Genomic DNA, 19,793 nt, shown 5'->3' on the forward strand with positions numbered 1-19,793 from the left:
CCTTAACATACTTTATTTGTGCAGAGTGTTTAAAGGGATATAAGAAAGTGATAACTTATATTGTATCACTGATGCTGATAAATATAATGTTCCTATACATATAACTAGAACAATATGACAGTAATTATCTTTAATAGAAAATAAAGAAAGAATTATATATATACAAATTACTGTAGGTAATCTAAATGGAGAGAGAAACTTACTGACTATTCACAAGGTGTCTATAACTAACTTCGTGTAAATAACATATTTCTATATGTTATGAAGTAATTAATAAACTACAACTTTAGGGATATATGTCCGTAGATTACCCTAAACTTAAGAATATGTGAATAGCAAATATAAAATAAAAAATATTGTACAAAAATAAAGAAGAGCAATTCTAATGTGGATCTCTATAAGTGAATGGAGATGTAAAGTATAGTGCTATATCACAAGTGTGGTATGTATGGACTATATGAGCGACTAAGATTCAAAACTTATGTTGTGGATGAATTATGGGGGTTAAGTGATCAACTATAAAAGTGCCGGAGAAAGTTTTGAAGTTTATAGTGATACTAATAAGGTCAATAATAAAAAATATAAATTTATAAAAAAATATAAATTTATAAAAAAAGGGATATTTTGAGTAATTCTACTTCTAAGCTGCCCCCTCTCCAGTTTCTGGTTACTTTTTTGATTCCCCAAAATCTAAAATCTGCCAAGCATAACAATAACTTGGCAGATTTTAGATTTTGGGGAATCAAAAAAGTAACCAGAAACTGGAGAGGGGGCAGCTTAGAAGTAGAATTGCTCAAAATTGAATCAGAGACTATATATACCTTACAAACATTACAACCCCAGGGACTAAACTCAGAACTAGAAATATCCCTTTTTTTATAAATTTATATTTTTTTATAAATTTATATTTTTTATTATTGACCTTATTAGTATCACTATAAACTTCAAAACTTTCTCCGGCACTTTTATAGTTTTTTATAGATTGTCTTTAGCTGTGTCAAAAAAAATTATTTGATCCTCTAACATGATCTTTAGTCTAGCTGATAATTTTTTGAAAAAAAAAAAGCAGGCTGAGGTAACTTTAGCAAGATCCAGCGGCTAGGCAGGGGACTACCACCGGAACCAGGGCAGATTACCTTCCCCCAAACAAGGATCCTGTAGTAGAATAGACAATGCCAGCAAACTGGGACAACCAGCGTACACTCTGCCGCCCTCATGCAGCACCCGTGGGAGGTGGGAACAACCGCTCTTGAATCTTTCTTAGGAACAGTTATGCAGCTGGTAGCTGATAGTGGGATGTACGGGGGAGACAGGCCACAGACCACTTAGACAGACTGGGCCAGTTGTAATATACTCTGCCCCCCTCACAGAGCACCCTTGGGAGGAGGGAAGGATATTGGCTGTAAAGGCAGTTGGTAGGGCTCCACTTAAACAAGCTGATAAATGTAGAGAAGGTAGAAAACAGTCCATCCTTCCAAGTTGCTGCAGAGTGCAGCTCAGTGCGATGAATTAGCACTGTAGGAGTGCCGGTAGCAGTGTAGAAAATGCTATGAAAGCCGTCCTAGGTCCTGGGTTTATCACGAGGATTCTCTGCCAACGGCTCAAACAGGGAGGCTCAGGGCGAGCGTGCACGTGACCTTACGCTATCGCTCCTCCCCCGGAACTCAGGCCATGTCAGAACATACAGTTTTAAACAACTTTCCAATTTACTTCTATTATCTAATTTGCTTCTTTCTATTGGTATCCTTTGTGAAGGAGCAGCAATGCACTACTGGGAACTATCAGAAAGCCAATAACAAGAGGCATATATGTACAGCCATAAATCAACAGATTCTGAGCCTACCTAGGTATACTTTTCAGTAAACCATACAAAGAGTACAAAACAAATTAGATAATAGAAATAAATTGAAAAGTTATTTAAAATTGCATGCTCTATCTGAATCATTAAAGAAAACAAATGTGGGTTTCATGTAACTTCACAAGCTTATACCATTTCAACACAATAACTGGGGTTGACTTAACTATGTGTTTAACTACTTTGCAGGGGATAACACATATTTATATGCAAGCAATAGTGCAATAACAAAATGTGGATATTAGTGCATTTTCCTTTTATACCTTTATCCCCAAAGCAATATAAATACCAATGTAAACATACACTGTGTTTTGAGCTTATCCTTCAATATATAGACTTGTATTGTTACATCTGAATAATGCTTTAAAAAATACTGTGACAATTTCCTTTGTTTTTCTTTTCCTTTTTTTGGCTTTTACTTGGAATATTTTATGAACAGATATATTATTGTTTTTTAGGGTCTATTGTCCACGTAACTGTGCACAAGCAAGTACACATTATGCTCGAGTATTTGGAACTGGTATTTACTCTGACGTAAGTAGCAAAAATAAAAGGCTTTGAACTAAAATGTATAACTTGTTTACAGTACAGCATATGCCCAAAACTCTTGGTAGAACATAATCAACATTTTAGCTCACTTCACCTATGGCCAAGAGGTAGCAATACAAGTAGCACCTAACACATCAGGAATGACCATTTCAGAGGTTATGCAAAAAAAGGTAGAAGTGATTTAAAATAATAATAGTAGTAATAATAACAACAGCAACATAAGGTATGTAGAGGTACACTTTACACTTTAAAGGACTTACTAGGTGAAAAAAAACAGTTAATCGGGATGTTTGATTTAAAGGGACAGTCTACCATAGAATTGTTATTGTTTTAAAAGATAGATAATCCCTTTATTACCCATTCCCCAGTTTTGCATAACCAACACAGTTATATTAATATACTTTTTACCTTTGTGATTACCTTGTATCTAGGAACCTTCTTCCAGCCCCCTGATCACATGACTGTGACTGTTTATTATCTATTGTCTTAAATTTAGCATTGTATTGTGCTAGATCTTAAATAACCCCCTGTGTTATCTATATGGCCCATGTGTACTTTCTGTCTCTTTGTGTTGAAAAGAGATTTAAAAAGCATGTGATAAGAGGCAGCCCTCAAAGGCTTAGAAATTAGCATATGAGCCTACCTATGTTTAGTTTAAACTAAGAATACTAAGAGAAAAAAGCAAATTTGATGATAAAAGTAAATTGGAAAGTTGATTAAAATTAAAAGTCCTATCTGAATAATGAAAGTTTAATTCATACTAGACTGTCCCTTTAAAGGGACAGTGAAGTCAAAATTAAACTTTCATGATTCATGCATGTCAGGATATACATCTCTGCCATATACACTATCCTTGGTTGTACTGTTCCTTTAAGGATCACTGCTTCTCATACCTGTCTCCACCCTATTTAAGGCACACCTGTTTCAATCATTCTTTGCTTAGTATTGATATACACTTCAATTGCCTAGCCAGTTTTGTCTGAACTCTGCTCACTCAAATTTGCTACCAGCAACTTTTTTCTTTGGATTCAAGTTTTGTCACGAACTTTGCTGCTGTTGCTTTTTACTTGCAACCTTCAGTTTCCTCTGAAACTCCTGTGATTTACTAACCTCCACTTGAATTGTTTTCTTACAATTACCTTGGACGCTCCTGTCTCCTGTCTCAGCACTTCCACGGAGCTCCGCAACTACCGCGGTGACGTCACACGCCAGCTGCTCTCTCTCTCGCTACTCAGCTCTAGCCTGCTCTTCCGACTACGCTGTAAGTGTTACTACTTCTGACTCTCAGCCTTGATATCTGCCAGCACTATAACGCTTACCATTATAATATCCTCAAAATGCATATGTCTTCTTGTCAGTGATCTTTTGTTTATTTAACATAGTTCCAACCTTCGCATATATCTACTCTCATATGTTATTCTTCATGTTTTACTTACAAAAGCCTGCTGAAACTTCATATCATTACTCATCGTTCATTCTGACCATTTATGTCTTATAAATTTGGGTATTCTGATTTAACATCTTACCGGAGGAAGTGTGTTTCATGTTTTCACTGCAGACTAGAGTGTAGCCACTCTTTTCAGCCTGCAATAGGGTTAACATAGCGAATCTCCTCCTTTACATTAATTACAGCCTGCTGATACAGGAAAGCCGCCTTCACACATCCTGTGACTATTGTGGTTTTTAGTATCTTCTTGCTACATACACTTTCTATTGTTGCCACCTTCCATCTCAGCAGTTGTGATTCACCTGACCTGTTCAAAATACTGTGTCATTATTTTAGATTTCCTAAACCAGTGTGACAGAATACTAAGCCTTTTAAAACCTATGGATCCAGCTGAGATTAACACTCACATGCAGGCATTAACACAAAGAGTAGATTTGTTAACAAATGGTTTAAACGCATTAAAAGTGGAGAATGATAACCTTAAAGCATACATTAGGGATGTAGTAGACAAAAGAACACATATATATGAACCCCAGGTTAGTCCTCCAGATTGTTTCCATGGAGACAGGACTCTCTACAGAGAGTTTAAAAATGCATGCCTGTTATTGTTTGCTTTAAGACCTCATACCTACCCAAATGATAGGATTAGAGTACTCACGACCATATCTTACCTTAGAGGTGAACCCCGTACATGGGCAAACACTTACTTTGAGAATAATGAAGAGATATTGAATTCTTTGGATAATTTTTTTGTCTCAATGGATCAATTGTATGAGGATCCATACAAACAGCTTACAGCTGAAAACGCCATGCGTGGCCTTAAACAAAAGAAGAGGGTAGTCGAAGACTACATCACAGAATTTAAAAAATGGGCAAAGGACTCTCAATGGAACAATCTGTCCCTTAGGAACCAGTTCAGACTCGGCCTCTCTGAGGGAATAAAAGACGAGTTGTCTCGCACAGATATCCCAGATACCTTAGAAGAGCTCATGTCACTTAGTATTACAATAGATAGGCGCCTCAGGGAAAGGTACCAAGAAAAGACTGGGCATGACTCTAACCCTAGGAAAACTTCCTACCCCACACATGCCTCTTCCCTACACAAAAACACTCCTGAACCAATGGACATTGCCTTCATCAAAGGACCTTTATCTCCTCAAGAGAAGCTCAGACGTCGTTCCAATAATCTATGCCTGTACTGTGCCTCTGACGAACACACTATGAAAGACTGCCCTTCCCTCCTAAAACAAAACAAGGGTAAGACCTTAACAGACTTTTATTGTTGTACTACTCAACAGAGTTCAGTTACTTACATAAAAATCCCTCTTCTGTTACAGTGGGAACAACTTCGTCTTCACGCCACAGCGATAATTGATTCTGGTGCCACGGCTTCCTATATAGATAAGGAATTTTGCACTGTAAATAAAATACCACTGATGCAGAAACAGTCTCCTGTTTTTTTGAGAGGGATAGATGGAAAAAATATTTCTTCTGGGCCTGTTGAATTTCATACCATACCCCTACTTGTGGTCTCTCATGATCAGCATAGAGAATATGTCTCTTTCGATGTAATAAATTGCCCGGTCTCTCAGGTGGTTTTGGGGATGCAATGGTTGCATACACACAACCCACAGATAGACTGGTCCAATTCCACACTTAATTACAATTCATCATACTGCCAAAGTACTTGTCTCCCCAGTACAGTATTACAAATTTCTGACACTCAGGACATACCACCCATACCAGAGGTTTATAGCGATTTTTCTGATGTTTTTAGCAAAAAGGAGGCAGAGAGTCTGCCTCCGCATAGAAAATACGACTGCCCCATAGACATACTCCCTGGGTCAGAGATCCCTATTGGGCACATATTTCCCTTATCTCATACTGAGCTAAAACACCTAAAGACATATTTAGAAGAGAACCTTAGAAAAGGGTTCATCAGACCCTCGACCTCGCCGGCTGGGGCCGGAATATTTTTTGTTAAAAACAAAGACGGCACTCTTAGACCTATAGTCGATTACCGTCAGCTAAATAAAATTACGGTAAAAAACCGCTACCCTTTACCCCTCATACCAGAGCTTATTGAGAGACTAGAGGGAGCTAAGTTTTTTACAAAATTGGATTTAAGGGGTGCATACAACCTTCTCCGAATAAGATCAGGAGACGAATGGCTGACTGCGTTCCGAACCCGTTATGGTTTATTCGAGTACGTAGTCATGCCATTCGGGTTGTGTAATGCGCCTGCTGCTTTTCAGCACTTAATAAATGATCTTTTTAGAGACCTCCTTGATGTCAACATAGTCATATACCTAGATGATATTCTCATCTACTCAAAAACTTTAGAACAGCACATTCTACATGTGAGGCAAGTTCTTTCCCGGCTTAGAAGCAATTTCCTCTATGCAAAAGCTGAAAAATGTGTTTTCAATTCCCAGACCATATCTTTCCTTGGATATGAAATATCCCCTTCAGGAATTTTTATGGAGAATAAAAAAATTGAAGCAGTACTGAACTGGCCTACCCCAAAGACCAGACGCCAGGTTCAATCCTTTATGGGATTCGCAAACTTCTACCGTAAGTTTATCAAAGATTTTTCTAAACTGGCAACTCCTCTAACCACACTCACAAAAGTCAAGATTCCATTCAAGTGGACTCAAGACTGTCAATCAGCTTTTGATACACTCAAACAGAAATTCACCAGTGCACCCATTCTACGTTTTCCTGACCCAAAACTTCAGTTCATTTTAGAGGTTGATGCATCCAACTTCGCAATTGGAGCAGTACTATCACAACGGGAGAATCTAGATAAACCTCTCCATCCTGTCGGTTTTTATTCCAGGACCTTAAACATCTCTGAACAAAACTATCCTATCGGGGATAAAGAACTACTTGCAATTAAACTATCCCTGGAACATTGGCGACATCTTTTAGAGGGTACTACCTACCCTACTCTCATCTATACTGATCACCGTAACCTTCAATATTTAAAAACCTCCCGAACACTCACCTCCCGTCAAGTTAGATGGAATTTGTTTTTCTCACGTTTTAATTTCCTTATTACCTATCGACCTTCAACAAAAAATCAGAAAGCTGATGCACTTTCTCGCATACCACCTGAGTCCATCTCACAACCATCTCAACAAAGTATAATTCCTTCGGAAAATTTCCTCTGTTTCACATACGACACCAGGCCTATTATTCATACCGAACAACAGAAGGATTCTTTAAAACCACTACAGGAACTGCAGTTGAAGTCCGATGGATGTTATTATCATGGCTCCCGTTTATACATTCCTCCCATACTCCGTCTACCTCTGCTGGAATCATTACATGACTCTCCACTCGCTGGTCACCCTGGTATAAAAAAGACCCTGGAATTAGCGAAAAGGAGTTATTGGTGGCCAAATATGACTGCCGATGTATTCCAACATGTCCACTCCTGCAGCATTTGTACCATATCAAAAAGGAATAAACAACCACCATATGGACTTTTACTGCCTTTACCTACTCCTAAGACACCGTGGTCCGAAATTGCTCTCGATTTTATAGTCGACCTACCTCTTTCCTCAAGGAACAACACCATCATGGTTGTAGTGGATCTTTTCACAAAAATGTGTCATTTTATTCCGTACCATAAACTACCTACCTCAATAGAAACTGTTCAGCTTCTTATTTCTAATGTCATCAAGCTGCATGGCCTCCCAAAGACCGTTTTAAGTGACAGAGGCACTCAATTCTCCAGTAAACTCTGGTCAGAGTTCTGCAAACTCTTCCATATTGACAGGCGGCTTACAACCGCATACCATCCCCAGTCAAATGGACAGACCGAACGCTGTAACCAATGGCTGGAACAATTCCTAAGGTCTTTTTGTTCCTCTGAACAACATCTTTGGGCGGGCTTACTACCATACGCTGAATTTTGCTATAACAACACCTTACATGCCACCACTAATCAAACTCCATTCTACTCGAATTACGGATTTCATCCAACATTCCAATTGTATCCTACTCAAGATTCTTCTTCTCCTTCAATCGCTGAGCTTTCCCAAAGCATTTCCTCGAATTTCACTCGTATTGAATCCTCCATTGAAAACGCAAAAAGGCTCTATAAACGGTACTACGACAGACGCAGGACAGCTCCTCCAAAATATGAAGTAGGTGACTTGGTATGGCTTTCTACAAAACATTTACGTATGAACACTCCATGCAGGAAGTTATCTCCACTCTTTGTTGGTCCTTATCCCATAGCTCATATCGTCAATGCCAATGCTGTTCGTCTCACCCTACCTCCTACTATGAAAATCCACCCGACATTTCATGTCTCCCTTCTGAAACCTTACCGGGCAGTGAGGGGTTCCGCCTCATCTTCTTCTCTTCCTCTGGTTTCTGTCGACCCTGATATCGAATATGAGGTTCAATCCATCAAAGATTCCCGCATGATGAATGGGGTTTTACAGTACCTCGTAAGCTGGAAGGGTTACCCACCTGATGAGGATTCCTGGGAACCCTCTGTTAACATCTCCGCACCCAGGTTGGTGTCTCGTTTTCATCAACGGCATCCCGACTCTCCTGGACCCTGAGCTCCGGAGTCGCTCTTAGAAGGGGGGATCCTGTCAGGATATACATCTCTGCCATATACACTATCCTTGGTTGTACTGTTCCTTTAAGGATCACTGCTTCTCATACCTGTCTCCACCCTATTTAAGGCACACCTGTTTCAATCATTCTTTGCTTAGTATTGATATACACTTCAATTGCCTAGCCAGTTTTGTCTGAACTCTGCTCACTCAAATTTGCTACCAGCAACTTTTTTCTTTGGATTCAAGTTTTGTCACGAACTTTGCTGCTGTTGCTTTTTACTTGCAACCTTCAGTTTCCTCTGAAACTCCTGTGATTTACTAACCTCCACTTGAATTGTTTTCTTACAATTACCTTGGACGCTCCTGTCTCCTGTCTCAGCACTTCCACGGAGCTCCGCAACTACCGCGGTGACGTCACACGCCAGCTGCTCTCTCTCTCGCTACTCAGCTCTAGCCTGCTCTTCCGACTACGCTGTAAGTGTTACTACTTCTGACTCTCAGCCTTGATATCTGCCAGCACTATAACGCTTACCATTATAATATCCTCAAAATGCATATGTCTTCTTGTCAGTGATCTTTTGTTTATTTAACATAGTTCCAACCTTCGCATATATCTACTCTCATATGTTATTCTTCATGTTTTACTTACAAAAGCCTGCTGAAACTTCATATCATTACTCATCGTTCATTCTGACCATTTATGTCTTATAAATTTGGGTATTCTGATTTAACATCTTACCGGAGGAAGTGTGTTTCATGTTTTCACTGCAGACTAGAGTGTAGCCACTCTTTTCAGCCTGCAATAGGGTTAACATAGCGAATCTCCTCCTTTACATTAATTACAGCCTGCTGATACAGGAAAGCCGCCTTCACACATCCTGTGACTATTGTGGTTTTTAGTATCTTCTTGCTACATACACTTTCTATTGTTGCCACCTTCCATCTCAGCAGTTGTGATTCACCTGACCTGTTCAAAATACTGTGTCATTATTTTAGATTTCCTAAACCAGTGTGACAATGCACAACATGCAATTTTAAAGTGATGGTCAAGTATGACTAACTACATCTTGCGATCCTAATGTAACTAGCAAAATAATGTGACTTTCATTCATCATTTCGCCATATTCATTCTAGTTTGTGCGCTATCTTATATTATTTTCCTACCTTACTAATATCCATCCTCCTCCCGTCGATTGTCCGCCATTGTTTTTTCTGCCGTCACGTGTTTTTATTATCCAATTACAGTACAGGCCACTCGGGGAATCAGCTCTAAGTAAAAACACCCTTATTCAATTCTGCGCATGCCCTAGCTCCGTAATCGCATCCTAATCTCTGTCTCACCGCGGTTACGGAGCTAGGGCATGCGCAGAATTGAATAAGGGTGTTTTTACTTAGAGCTGATTCCCTGAGTGGCCTGTACTGTAATTGGATAATAAAAACACGTGACAGCAGAAAAAACAATGGCGGACAATCGACGGGAGGAGGATGGATATTAGTAAGGTAGGAAAATAATATAAGATAGAGCACAAACTAGAATGAATATGGCGAAATGATGAATGAAAGTCACATTATTTTGCTAGTTACATTAGGATCGCAAGATGTAGTTAGTCATACTTGACCATCACTTTAAGCAACTTTCTAATTTACTCCTATTACAATTTTTTCTTCGTTCTCTTGGAATCTTTATTTTAAAAAGCTGTAATGTAAGCTTAGAAGCCAGCTAAGTCATGATATTAATGTATGACTCAGCACACCTATATAGTCATATATTAATATATTTACTCTAGTATTTTGTGGCGGTACTAGACTCTTGCACCTTCTGACATATATTTTTTTAACTATAATTATAGTACTTGATCTTTATAGCTGTGCTGTGACTACCATATTTTTGAAGAAAAAATGATAATAGGAGTAAATTAGAAAGATGTTTAAAATTGCATGCTCTGAGTCATGAAAGTTTAATTTTGACTAGACTATCCCTTTAACCCCTTAAGGACCAGCGACGTACCCTGTATGTCGCTGGCCTTTTTTTGGGACTTGATTGTTTTATAGCGTGGTCTTGTAACCCGCGTTGAGACTGCTCTATTCCACAAAGCCTGCTGGAGGGAGTGCATTAATAGCGTGTTCTTGCTAGACTTGTGCTATTATGTCCTGAAAAAACCTTTAACGACCAGTGACATACAGGGTACATTGTGGTCATTAAGGGGTTAAGAACTGGTGAGAACTGGCGGAATTCCACCACTGTGCTTTGTTGAAGAGTAAACTTGGAGGCTGATTGTAGCTTGAGAATGTGCACATGTCTTTAGATCTCTATGGCAGCAGTATTTCCAACTATATATAACATTGCTACATACATTGTTGCAAACACTGCTGTCATAGGGTGCTAAATACACATACACACTCCTGAGCTCCAGTGTGTCCACCTAGGTTTACTCTTCAACAACTAAATTGGAAAGTTGTTTAAAATTGCATGCTTTATCTAGGCCTTGAAAATGTTGAACCTTAGGTATATTTATTTACATTATAAAGAATGACATATATATTACACTTGAACGTGCCCGACAATAGGTGAGGCAAAAAGAAGAGTAAAATTACTAGAATGATAATTCTCTAACAGTAGTGCCAAGCAAATGTGTCCTCCTTAAATATAATATGTAGGTCTAACATTTGATTCAGGCGATCTGCATGTTAGTTTTTCATATTATGTAAATCTGAGGGAGAGACTTGTGAGGTCCTAAAAGCTTATGGAATAAAAAAATAAAAATCACTATTTCATATAAAAATTAAACCCAAAGGAGCAATTTTATAATCATCAGCTAGTACAACAAGTCACTGAAAACACCTTATGGGAAACAAATTATACAGCCCACTGTACCTCTAAAATGGTTTATACATAATTTTCTTGTTTTAACCAAAAACAAGTTTACAGGAAAGAAGTAACCAAACATGCAGACTTTTAGTTAACATTAGTTATTAATCATTGAAAATCTATTTACTTTCTCGAAACCTTTGTGGTGTCGGAAGTAACGGGCATATAACCAGTTGAAAGTAAATGCATTTGCTTAAGCGCAATTTAATTGAATGCGTGTCGGGATACCGTAACTTCAGAACTCTTGTTAGCTGTTACACTCGACAAAAAAAGTTGCACAAAATACATTTAAAGTACAGTTACACTCTTAATAACACTGTCTAACAAAAACATTTTAAAAAATATTGCAAAAAAAAGTTATGAGGGCCTTAATATAGAGATACATATACATGTTTAATTATGTATATATATATATATATATATATATATATATATATATATATATATATATATATATATATATATATATATATATATATATATATACACACAGTATATATACACACACATTTATATATATATATGTGTGTGTATATATGTGTTGCCAGACATACATACACATGTTAACACATATGTATACATATATAGACAGATATATAAATGCATTAGAACCCTTTGTAGTCAAGTAGCTGAATACATGAAAAATCATATATACCAGTTGTATGCAAAAGTTTAGGCACCCCTGACAAGTTCCATGATTTTCATTTATAAATAATTGGGTGTTTGGATCAGCATTTTAATTTTGATCTATCAAATAACTGAAGGACACAGTAATATTTCAGTAGTGAAATTAGGTTTATTGGATTAACAGAAAACGTGCAATATGCATCAAAACGAAATTAGACAGGTGCATAAATTTGGGCACCCTGGTCATTTTGTTGATTTGAATACCTGTAACTACCTAGCACTGATTAATTGGAACACAAAATTAGTTTGGTGAGCCCATTAAGCCTTAAACTTCATAAGGTGGCCAATTGCAAGTTGTTGTTCTCTTTGACTCTCCTCTGGAGAGTGGCAACATGGGGGCCTCAAAACAACTCTCAAATGACCTGAAAACAAAGATTGTTCAACATTATGGTTTAGGGGAAGGCTACAAAAAGCTATCGCAGAGATTTAAGCTGTCAGTGTCCACTGTGAGGAACATAGTGAGGAAATGGAAGACCACAGGCACAGTTCTTGTTAAGGCCAAGTGTAAAATATCGGAGAGGCAAAGGATGGTGAGAATGGTCATAAACAGCCCACAGACCACCTCCAAAGACCTACAACAACATCTTGCTGTAGATGGTGTCACTGTGCATCGCTCAACAATTCAGCGTATGGGAGAGTGATGCGGAAGAAGCCTTTTCTGCACACACGTCACAAACAGAGTCGCTTGAGGTAAGCAAACGCACATTTGGACAAGTAAGCTTCATTTTGGAAGAAGGTGCTGTGGACTGATGAAACAAAGATTGAGTTATTTGGTCCAAGATAAACACTTGCTAGCCACAGTAAAATTGGGTGGATGTTCCATCATGCTGTGGGGCTGTGTGGCCAGTGCCAGTACTGGGTATCTTGTTAAAGTTGAGGGTCACATGGATTCCACTCAATATCAGCAGATACTTGAAAATAATGTTGAGGAATCAGTGACAAAGTTAAAGCTATGCCGGAGCTGGATATTTCAACAAGACAATGACCCAAAACGCTGCTCAAAATCTACTCTGGCATTTATGCAGAGGAACAAGTGCAATGTTCTGGAATTGCCATCAAAGTCCCCAGACCTTAATATCATTGAAAATCTGTGGGGTTATTTAAAGCGGGCTGTCCATGCTCTGCAACCATCAAACCTAACTGAACTGGAGATGTTTTGCAAGGATGAATGGTCCAAAATACCTTCATCCCGAATCCAGACACTCATTACAGGCTATAGGAAGCGTCTAGAGGCTTTAATTTCTGCTAAAGGAGGCTCTACTAAATATTGATGCAATATTTCTGTTGGGGTGCCCAAATTTATGCACCTGCCTAATTTCGTTTTGATGCATATTGCATATTTTCTGTTAATCCAATGAACATCATTTCACTACTGAAATATTACTGTGTCCTTCAGTTATTTGATAGATCAAAATGAAATTGCTGATCCAAACTCTTTTGCATACATATATATATATATATATAGAACATATTCTTCTATGTGAAGAAAATTGCAATGTGAAATATTCATATTTCATGTCGGATTAGTGCACTTTGGTTAAACGTGATCAGGTTTATGCAGGAGTTGGGTGTTTTTGTTGGTTTTTTTTCCCCACTTTTTCCCTCCATCGAAGTCTATGGGGCAATATGTTAATGCAGTTGCGATATTCAAAGTCCGGCTTTTTGTGCACATCAGGTTAGCATTTGTGTGAAAACATTTTACTTTCAACTTGTAATACACACACTACCTGTTGAGCGCAAAAAGCTTACCTCTCTTCACAGTCTATGCATGAGCTGGAGCGATAAATAGCGGTTCTAGCTTTAAATGTGCACCAGCACAAATAACTTATATCAGCTCTGGATTGGCTGCAGGCACATAATAAACACTGGAGAGGTTCTTAGAGAGTCATTTTTATTAAAACCTTTTTAAAGGGATATAGCGGTTTTATGCTCAGTCATTTTGTGCATTTTCATTAATTTATCAAGTCAACCTACATTTTGTTTATTTTTATAGCAATTTTGTTCTTGTGAATTTCAACATCTAATATTTTTATAATTGCTATAGTTTGACTTGAAGAATAAAAGGCCATGGAAATTAAGGTTTTATTTTTGCTATCAAAGTAATTGAAATATTTTTAGTTTCATAAGTATAGTGATTCTGTGTAAAATCATTCAGCCACCTTCCAGACTGCATTCTCTGAGAATTAGGATTACAAAAATAGGTTGAACTTGACTATGACCTATTTCTGGGTAGCACTAATCTCCCCTATCTTGGATTATCTGGCTCAAGAGAAAGTTAAAGGATTAATTTGGGCAAACTATTTCAATCTAACTGCAATTTAGTGAAATATGTCAGATATTTTAGTCACACAATTGTTAGGTTCATGTTTATAATGCAATTTAACTTATACAAATGAGAATTACAAAAATGTGACTTCAAATTAAATCACAATTTCCCTGTGCTTTGCCTCCAGGTCACAACATAAATAATTGCAAAGTTTATTAAATAATTGATTGTTTGAAATTGTCATGAAATCCAGAATTTTTTTTTTTCATGATTTAGAGAGAATAAAATGGTAAACAGCTTTCCAATTTACTTATATTTATTAAATTTGCTTCATTCTCGAGACTCTTAGTAACCTTTGTTGAACGAGCTGTTATGCACTACTGGCAGATAGCTGAATGAATTAGGTGCAGTCACCAAAGGATACCAAGAGAATAAAGCAAATTAAATATTAGAAGTAATTCGTAAATTTGTTTAAATTGCATGCTCTGTCAGTAAAGTTTAATTTTGACTTTACTGTTCCTTTAACTTAGGTATTAGAATCAATGTTTGAATGCTAAAATTTGAATATCTGTTTGTTCCATTTGATATTTGAATATTATATAAACTTAAAGGAAAAAATAACCGGTATATATTTTTTTGCAAAAATACATTTTTAATTTCCGGCAAACATTCCATATTCGCTTAGAACAAATTATTGTACTATGAAATTTGTTTCACTTTAATGTTTTTGCAATTACTAATTTTACATCCTACAGTATTAAAAGCATTGAAATTGCTTCATTGGGTTGATCATTGCATTGGAAATAGCTGGTTTCGCTTATTGAAACTACCATCCATTGATCTCAAGAATATGTCCATTTAAATGGGCTGACCCAACCGCTGGCTATTTAGAGTTTATTGTTAAACGTTTAATAATATACTGTATGTTCAAAGAAAAAAAAAATACAGTAAAAGAAACTGCTTGCATAGTCTTATTTTGTGATTTGGCTGCAAAAGTGTAACTTTTGTCCAAAAAAAAGCCTTTCGATCCTTTTGTAGAGAAATGATATGGTGGTTTGGATATCTGGAATTTTGCTGAGTGTACAAAAAGTAAACAATCATTAAGCCGCTGGCTATTTCGAGTCTATGGCCTGTCAAATACTGTTAAATACCAATATTATGTAATACTGTATAAAATGTTTGGGATTTTTCCATAATATGTTACATGAACTAATTTTGTATTTCAGTATAGAATATATTTCATGATTATTTGTCTTTTGCTTTGTTACTTTTTGTCTTTATTTTAAAAAATAAGAAAGGGGCATATGCAAAATCCCGTAAATAAAGCATATTTGTACAAAAGCTGACTAGAAGACATCACCTGAACATCTCTATGCAAACAATGAAGATATTTTACCTCAGAATGTTCTTAGATCACACAGCAAGTGCACTGGGAGTCATTATCCTTCAGCTGCAATTTTTTTTACTGTCTTCTGCATTAAAATATATATATATATATATATATATATATATATATATATATATATATATATATATATATATATATATATATATATATATATTTATATATATATATATATATATATATATATATATATATATATATATATATATATATATATATATATATATATACAGCCAATCAGCATTATCAGTGCTGAGTTTACTTTTTGCTTTTTTTTTGCTTTACTGTGATTTTGTGGGAGTTCATGGAAATCTTGCAAGATTTCATAGTAAACTGAAGGAAATTAAAGGGACACTGGACCCAATTTTTTTCCTTTCATGATTCAGATAGAGCATGACAGTTTAAGCAACTTTCTAATTTACTCCTATTATCAATTTTTCTTCGTTCTCTTGCTATCTTTATTTAAAAAGCAGGAATGGGATGCATAGGAGCCGGACCATTTTTGGTTAAGAACCTGGGTTATGCTTGCTTATTGGTGGGTAGATGTAAGCCTCTAATAAGCAAGCGCTATCCATGGTGCTGAACCTAAAATGGGCTGGCTGCAAAGATTTACATTCCTGCTTTTAAAATTAAGATAGCAAGAGAATGAAGAAACATTGATAATAGGAGTAAATTAGAAAGTTGCTTAAAATTTAATGATCTATCTGAATCATGAAATAAAAAAATTGGGTTCAGTGTCCCTTTAAGTGACTGCTCCTACCTATGTTCGATTCACGTTCCGTTCCAAGTTCTGGGACTATAGCATCCTGATTGGATTCTTGAAGGGACATGAAACCCAAATGTTTCCTTTCATGATTTAGATAGTGTACAGCTAAAAAAAAACAAAAATCAAATTTACTTATTTTATCATATTTACTTTGTTCTTGGTATCCTTTGATGAAAAGCAGGAAGGTGGGTAAAATCAGGTGTATGCTCATACAAATTTGGTAATCGTAGTATAATTGTATACTTTATGTGAATTGTGAAAAAAAGTGTTTCATGTCTCTTTAAATTCCATATACAATAGGATGTGGAAATGCTGTGATAAAATAGCTTCCTTTTTACATAGAGATGTTGTTATAACTTTAGTTAGGTTTTTATAGATATGCTGCATCACTTTCAAGTCATTCAGGATTTGGATAGCATACTTCTATCATTCTAATCTAGTTGTGCAAGCCACACATTTTAGAACCAGGTAATCAAGCAGGTAAGGATGCTGCTGCATGTATTACAGGCAATCAAGGGGGTAAAACTTTGCTGCAAATGTGTAGCATAGCAATGATTTAACTCTTTGATTGCCTATTAACACTAGTGATGTCGCAAACTTAAAATTTTCCTTCGCGAACAGCGAACGCGAACTTCCGCAAATGTTCGCGAACGGGCGAACCAGGCGAACCGCCATTGACTTCAATAGGCAGGCGAATTTTAAAACCCACAAGGACTCTTTCTGGCCACAATAGTGATGGAAAAGTTGTTTCAAGGGTACTAACACCTGGACTGTGGCATGCCGGAGGGGGATCCATGGCAAAACTCCCACGTAAAATTACATAGTTGATGCAGAGTCTGGTTTTAATCCATAAAGGGCATAAATCACCTAACATTCCTAAATTGTTTGGAATAACGTGCTTACACTAGCAGACTGATGTTTCACAGTCAAAAAAGTTTTTTTTTTTTTAAATTTACACTACTGTTACACCAGATATGAGTGGTGGCACTGGGCAAGTGGGCCTGGCACACACGCTGGCAGGCAGGCAACTGCAATTAGATTACACTAGCAGACTCAAAAAAGTTTTTTTTTTTAATTTCCACTACTGTTACACCAGATATGAGTGGTGGCACTGGGCAAGTGGGCCTAGCACACACGCTGGCAGGCAGGCAACTGCAATTAGATTACACAAGCAGACTGATGTTTCACAGTCAAAAAAGTTTTTTTTCTCTTAATTTACACTACTGTTACACCAGATATGATTGGTGGCACTAGGCAAGTGGGCACAGTATACACTGTGAGCCTGGCACACACGCCGGCAGGCAGGCAACTGCAATTAGATTACACAAGCACACTGATGTTTCACAGTCAAAAAAGTTTTTTTTTTTTAAATTTACACTACTGTTACACCAGATATGAGTGGTGGCACTGGGCAAGTGGGCCTGGCACACATGCTGGCAGGCAGGCAACTGCAATTAGATTACACTAGCAGACTGATGTTTCACAGTCAAAAAAGTTTTTTTTTTCTTAATTTACACTACTGTTACACCAGATATGAGTGGTGGCACTGGGCAAGTGGGCCTGGCACACACGCTGGCAGGCAGACAACTGCAATTAGATTACACAAGCACACTGATGTTTCACAGTCAAATTTTTTTTTTTTTTTTAAATTTACACTACTGTTACACCAGATATGAGTGGTGGCACTGGGCAAGTGGGCCTGGCACACATGCTGGCAGGCAGGCAACTGCAATTAGATTACACTAGCAGACTGATGTTTCACAGTCAAAAAAGTTTTTTTTTTTTTAATTTACACTACTGTTACACCAGATATGAGTGGTGGCACTGGGCAAGTGGGCCTGGCACACACGCTGGCAGGCAGGCAACTGCAATTAGATTACACAAGCAGACTGATGTTTCACAGTCAAAAAAGTTTTTAGTTTTTTTTTAAATTTACACTACTGTTACACCAGATATGAGTGGTGGCACTGGGCACGTGGGCCTGGCACACACACTGGCAGGCAGACAACTGCAATTAGATTACACTAGCAGACTGATGTTTCACAGTCAAAAAAGTTTTTTGTTTTTTTTAAATTTACACTACTGTTACACCAGATATGAGTGGTGGCACTGGGCAAGTGGCTTGGCAGACAGGCAACTGCAATTAGATTACACAGGAAAAAAAAAACAGACTGATGTTCTAGCCCTAAAAAGGGCTTTTTGGGGTGCTGTCCTTACAGCAGAGATCAGATGAGTCCTTCAGGACTGTAGTGGACACTGAATACACTAGCCTAGCTATCGATTTCCCTATTAAATCAGCAGCAGCTACACTGTCCCTCCTCTCACTAAGAATGTAGCTTCCGAATGAATCTAAAATGGCTGCTGTCCAGGAGCTGGGAGGGTCTGGGAGGGAGGGTCTGCTGCTGATTGGCTGGAATGTGTCTGCAGACTGTGAGATACAGTGTCAAAGTTTACTCAATGATGACGAATAGGGGGCGGATCGAACATCGCATATGTTCGCCCACCGTTACGAATGCGAACAAGCTATGTTCGCCGGGAACTATTAGCCGGCGAACAATTCGCGACATCACTAATTAACACCCATTTAGCAATTATTTAACTTTTTATCACATGCAACAATCTCCTTACCTATTCTGTGTTCTAAGCAGTATGCATCTCACTTCTACTCATGAAACATAAAAGGTGAAGTTAAAGGGACATAAACCAAAACATTTTATTTCATGATTCAGATAGAGCTTATTTTTAATCATGTTTCTAATTTACTTCTTATATCATATTTTCTTTGTTCTCTCTATATCTTTTTTTAGAAAAGCAGGAATGTGAGCTCAGGAGTATGCATGTGTCTGGAGCATTATATGTCATGCTATCCATTTGCAAGAGCACTAGGTGGCAGAACTGATTCCTGCCATGTGCGCTACACACCTACCTAGGTATCTCTCCAACAAAGAATACCATGGGAACAAAGCAAATTAGAGAATAATAGTAAATTAGAAGCTTTTTTAAAAATTGTCTGACCTGTCTAAATCAATTTTTAAGGAAGGTGTAGGAGAGCAGTGAGCCTTAATGCCACGTAACCATGTAGCAGCTGCTGAAAGTAACAATTATGCAGGTTCATGCCATGAAGGAAAGGGGAGTGGCTTTGCTAAACCCATTTTTTTCATGATTCAGATAGAGCATGTGATTTTAAACAACTTTCCAATTTACTTCTGTTATATAATTTGTTTTGTTCTCTTGATATTCTTTGTTAAAAAGGATACCTAGGTAGGCTCAGGAGCTGTTGATTGGTGGCTGCACATACATGTCTCATGTTATTGGTTCTGAGCTAGCTCTCAGTAGTGCTAGGGTTGCCACCTCGGCCATGATTTCCTG

At 37.4% G+C, this 19,793-nt stretch overlaps 1 protein-coding gene across 1 annotated transcript in view; it reads left to right on the forward strand.

Moving 5' to 3' along the window:
• CRISPLD1 (cysteine rich secretory protein LCCL domain containing 1) overlaps positions 1-19,793 on the forward strand; it is a 181,053-nt gene that overhangs the window by 143,812 nt on the left and 17,448 nt on the right. The window contains exon 13 of the mRNA XM_053715141.1: positions 2,314-2,389. Within this exon, the coding sequence (XP_053571116.1) occupies positions 2,314-2,389 (76 nt within the window). The remainder of the gene's footprint in view (positions 1-2,313; positions 2,390-19,793) is intronic.

Source organism: Bombina bombina, chromosome 5 (genome assembly GCF_027579735.1).
Source record: "Bombina bombina isolate aBomBom1 chromosome 5, aBomBom1.pri, whole genome shotgun sequence".
NCBI lineage: Eukaryota > Metazoa > Chordata > Amphibia > Anura > Bombinatoridae > Bombina > Bombina bombina.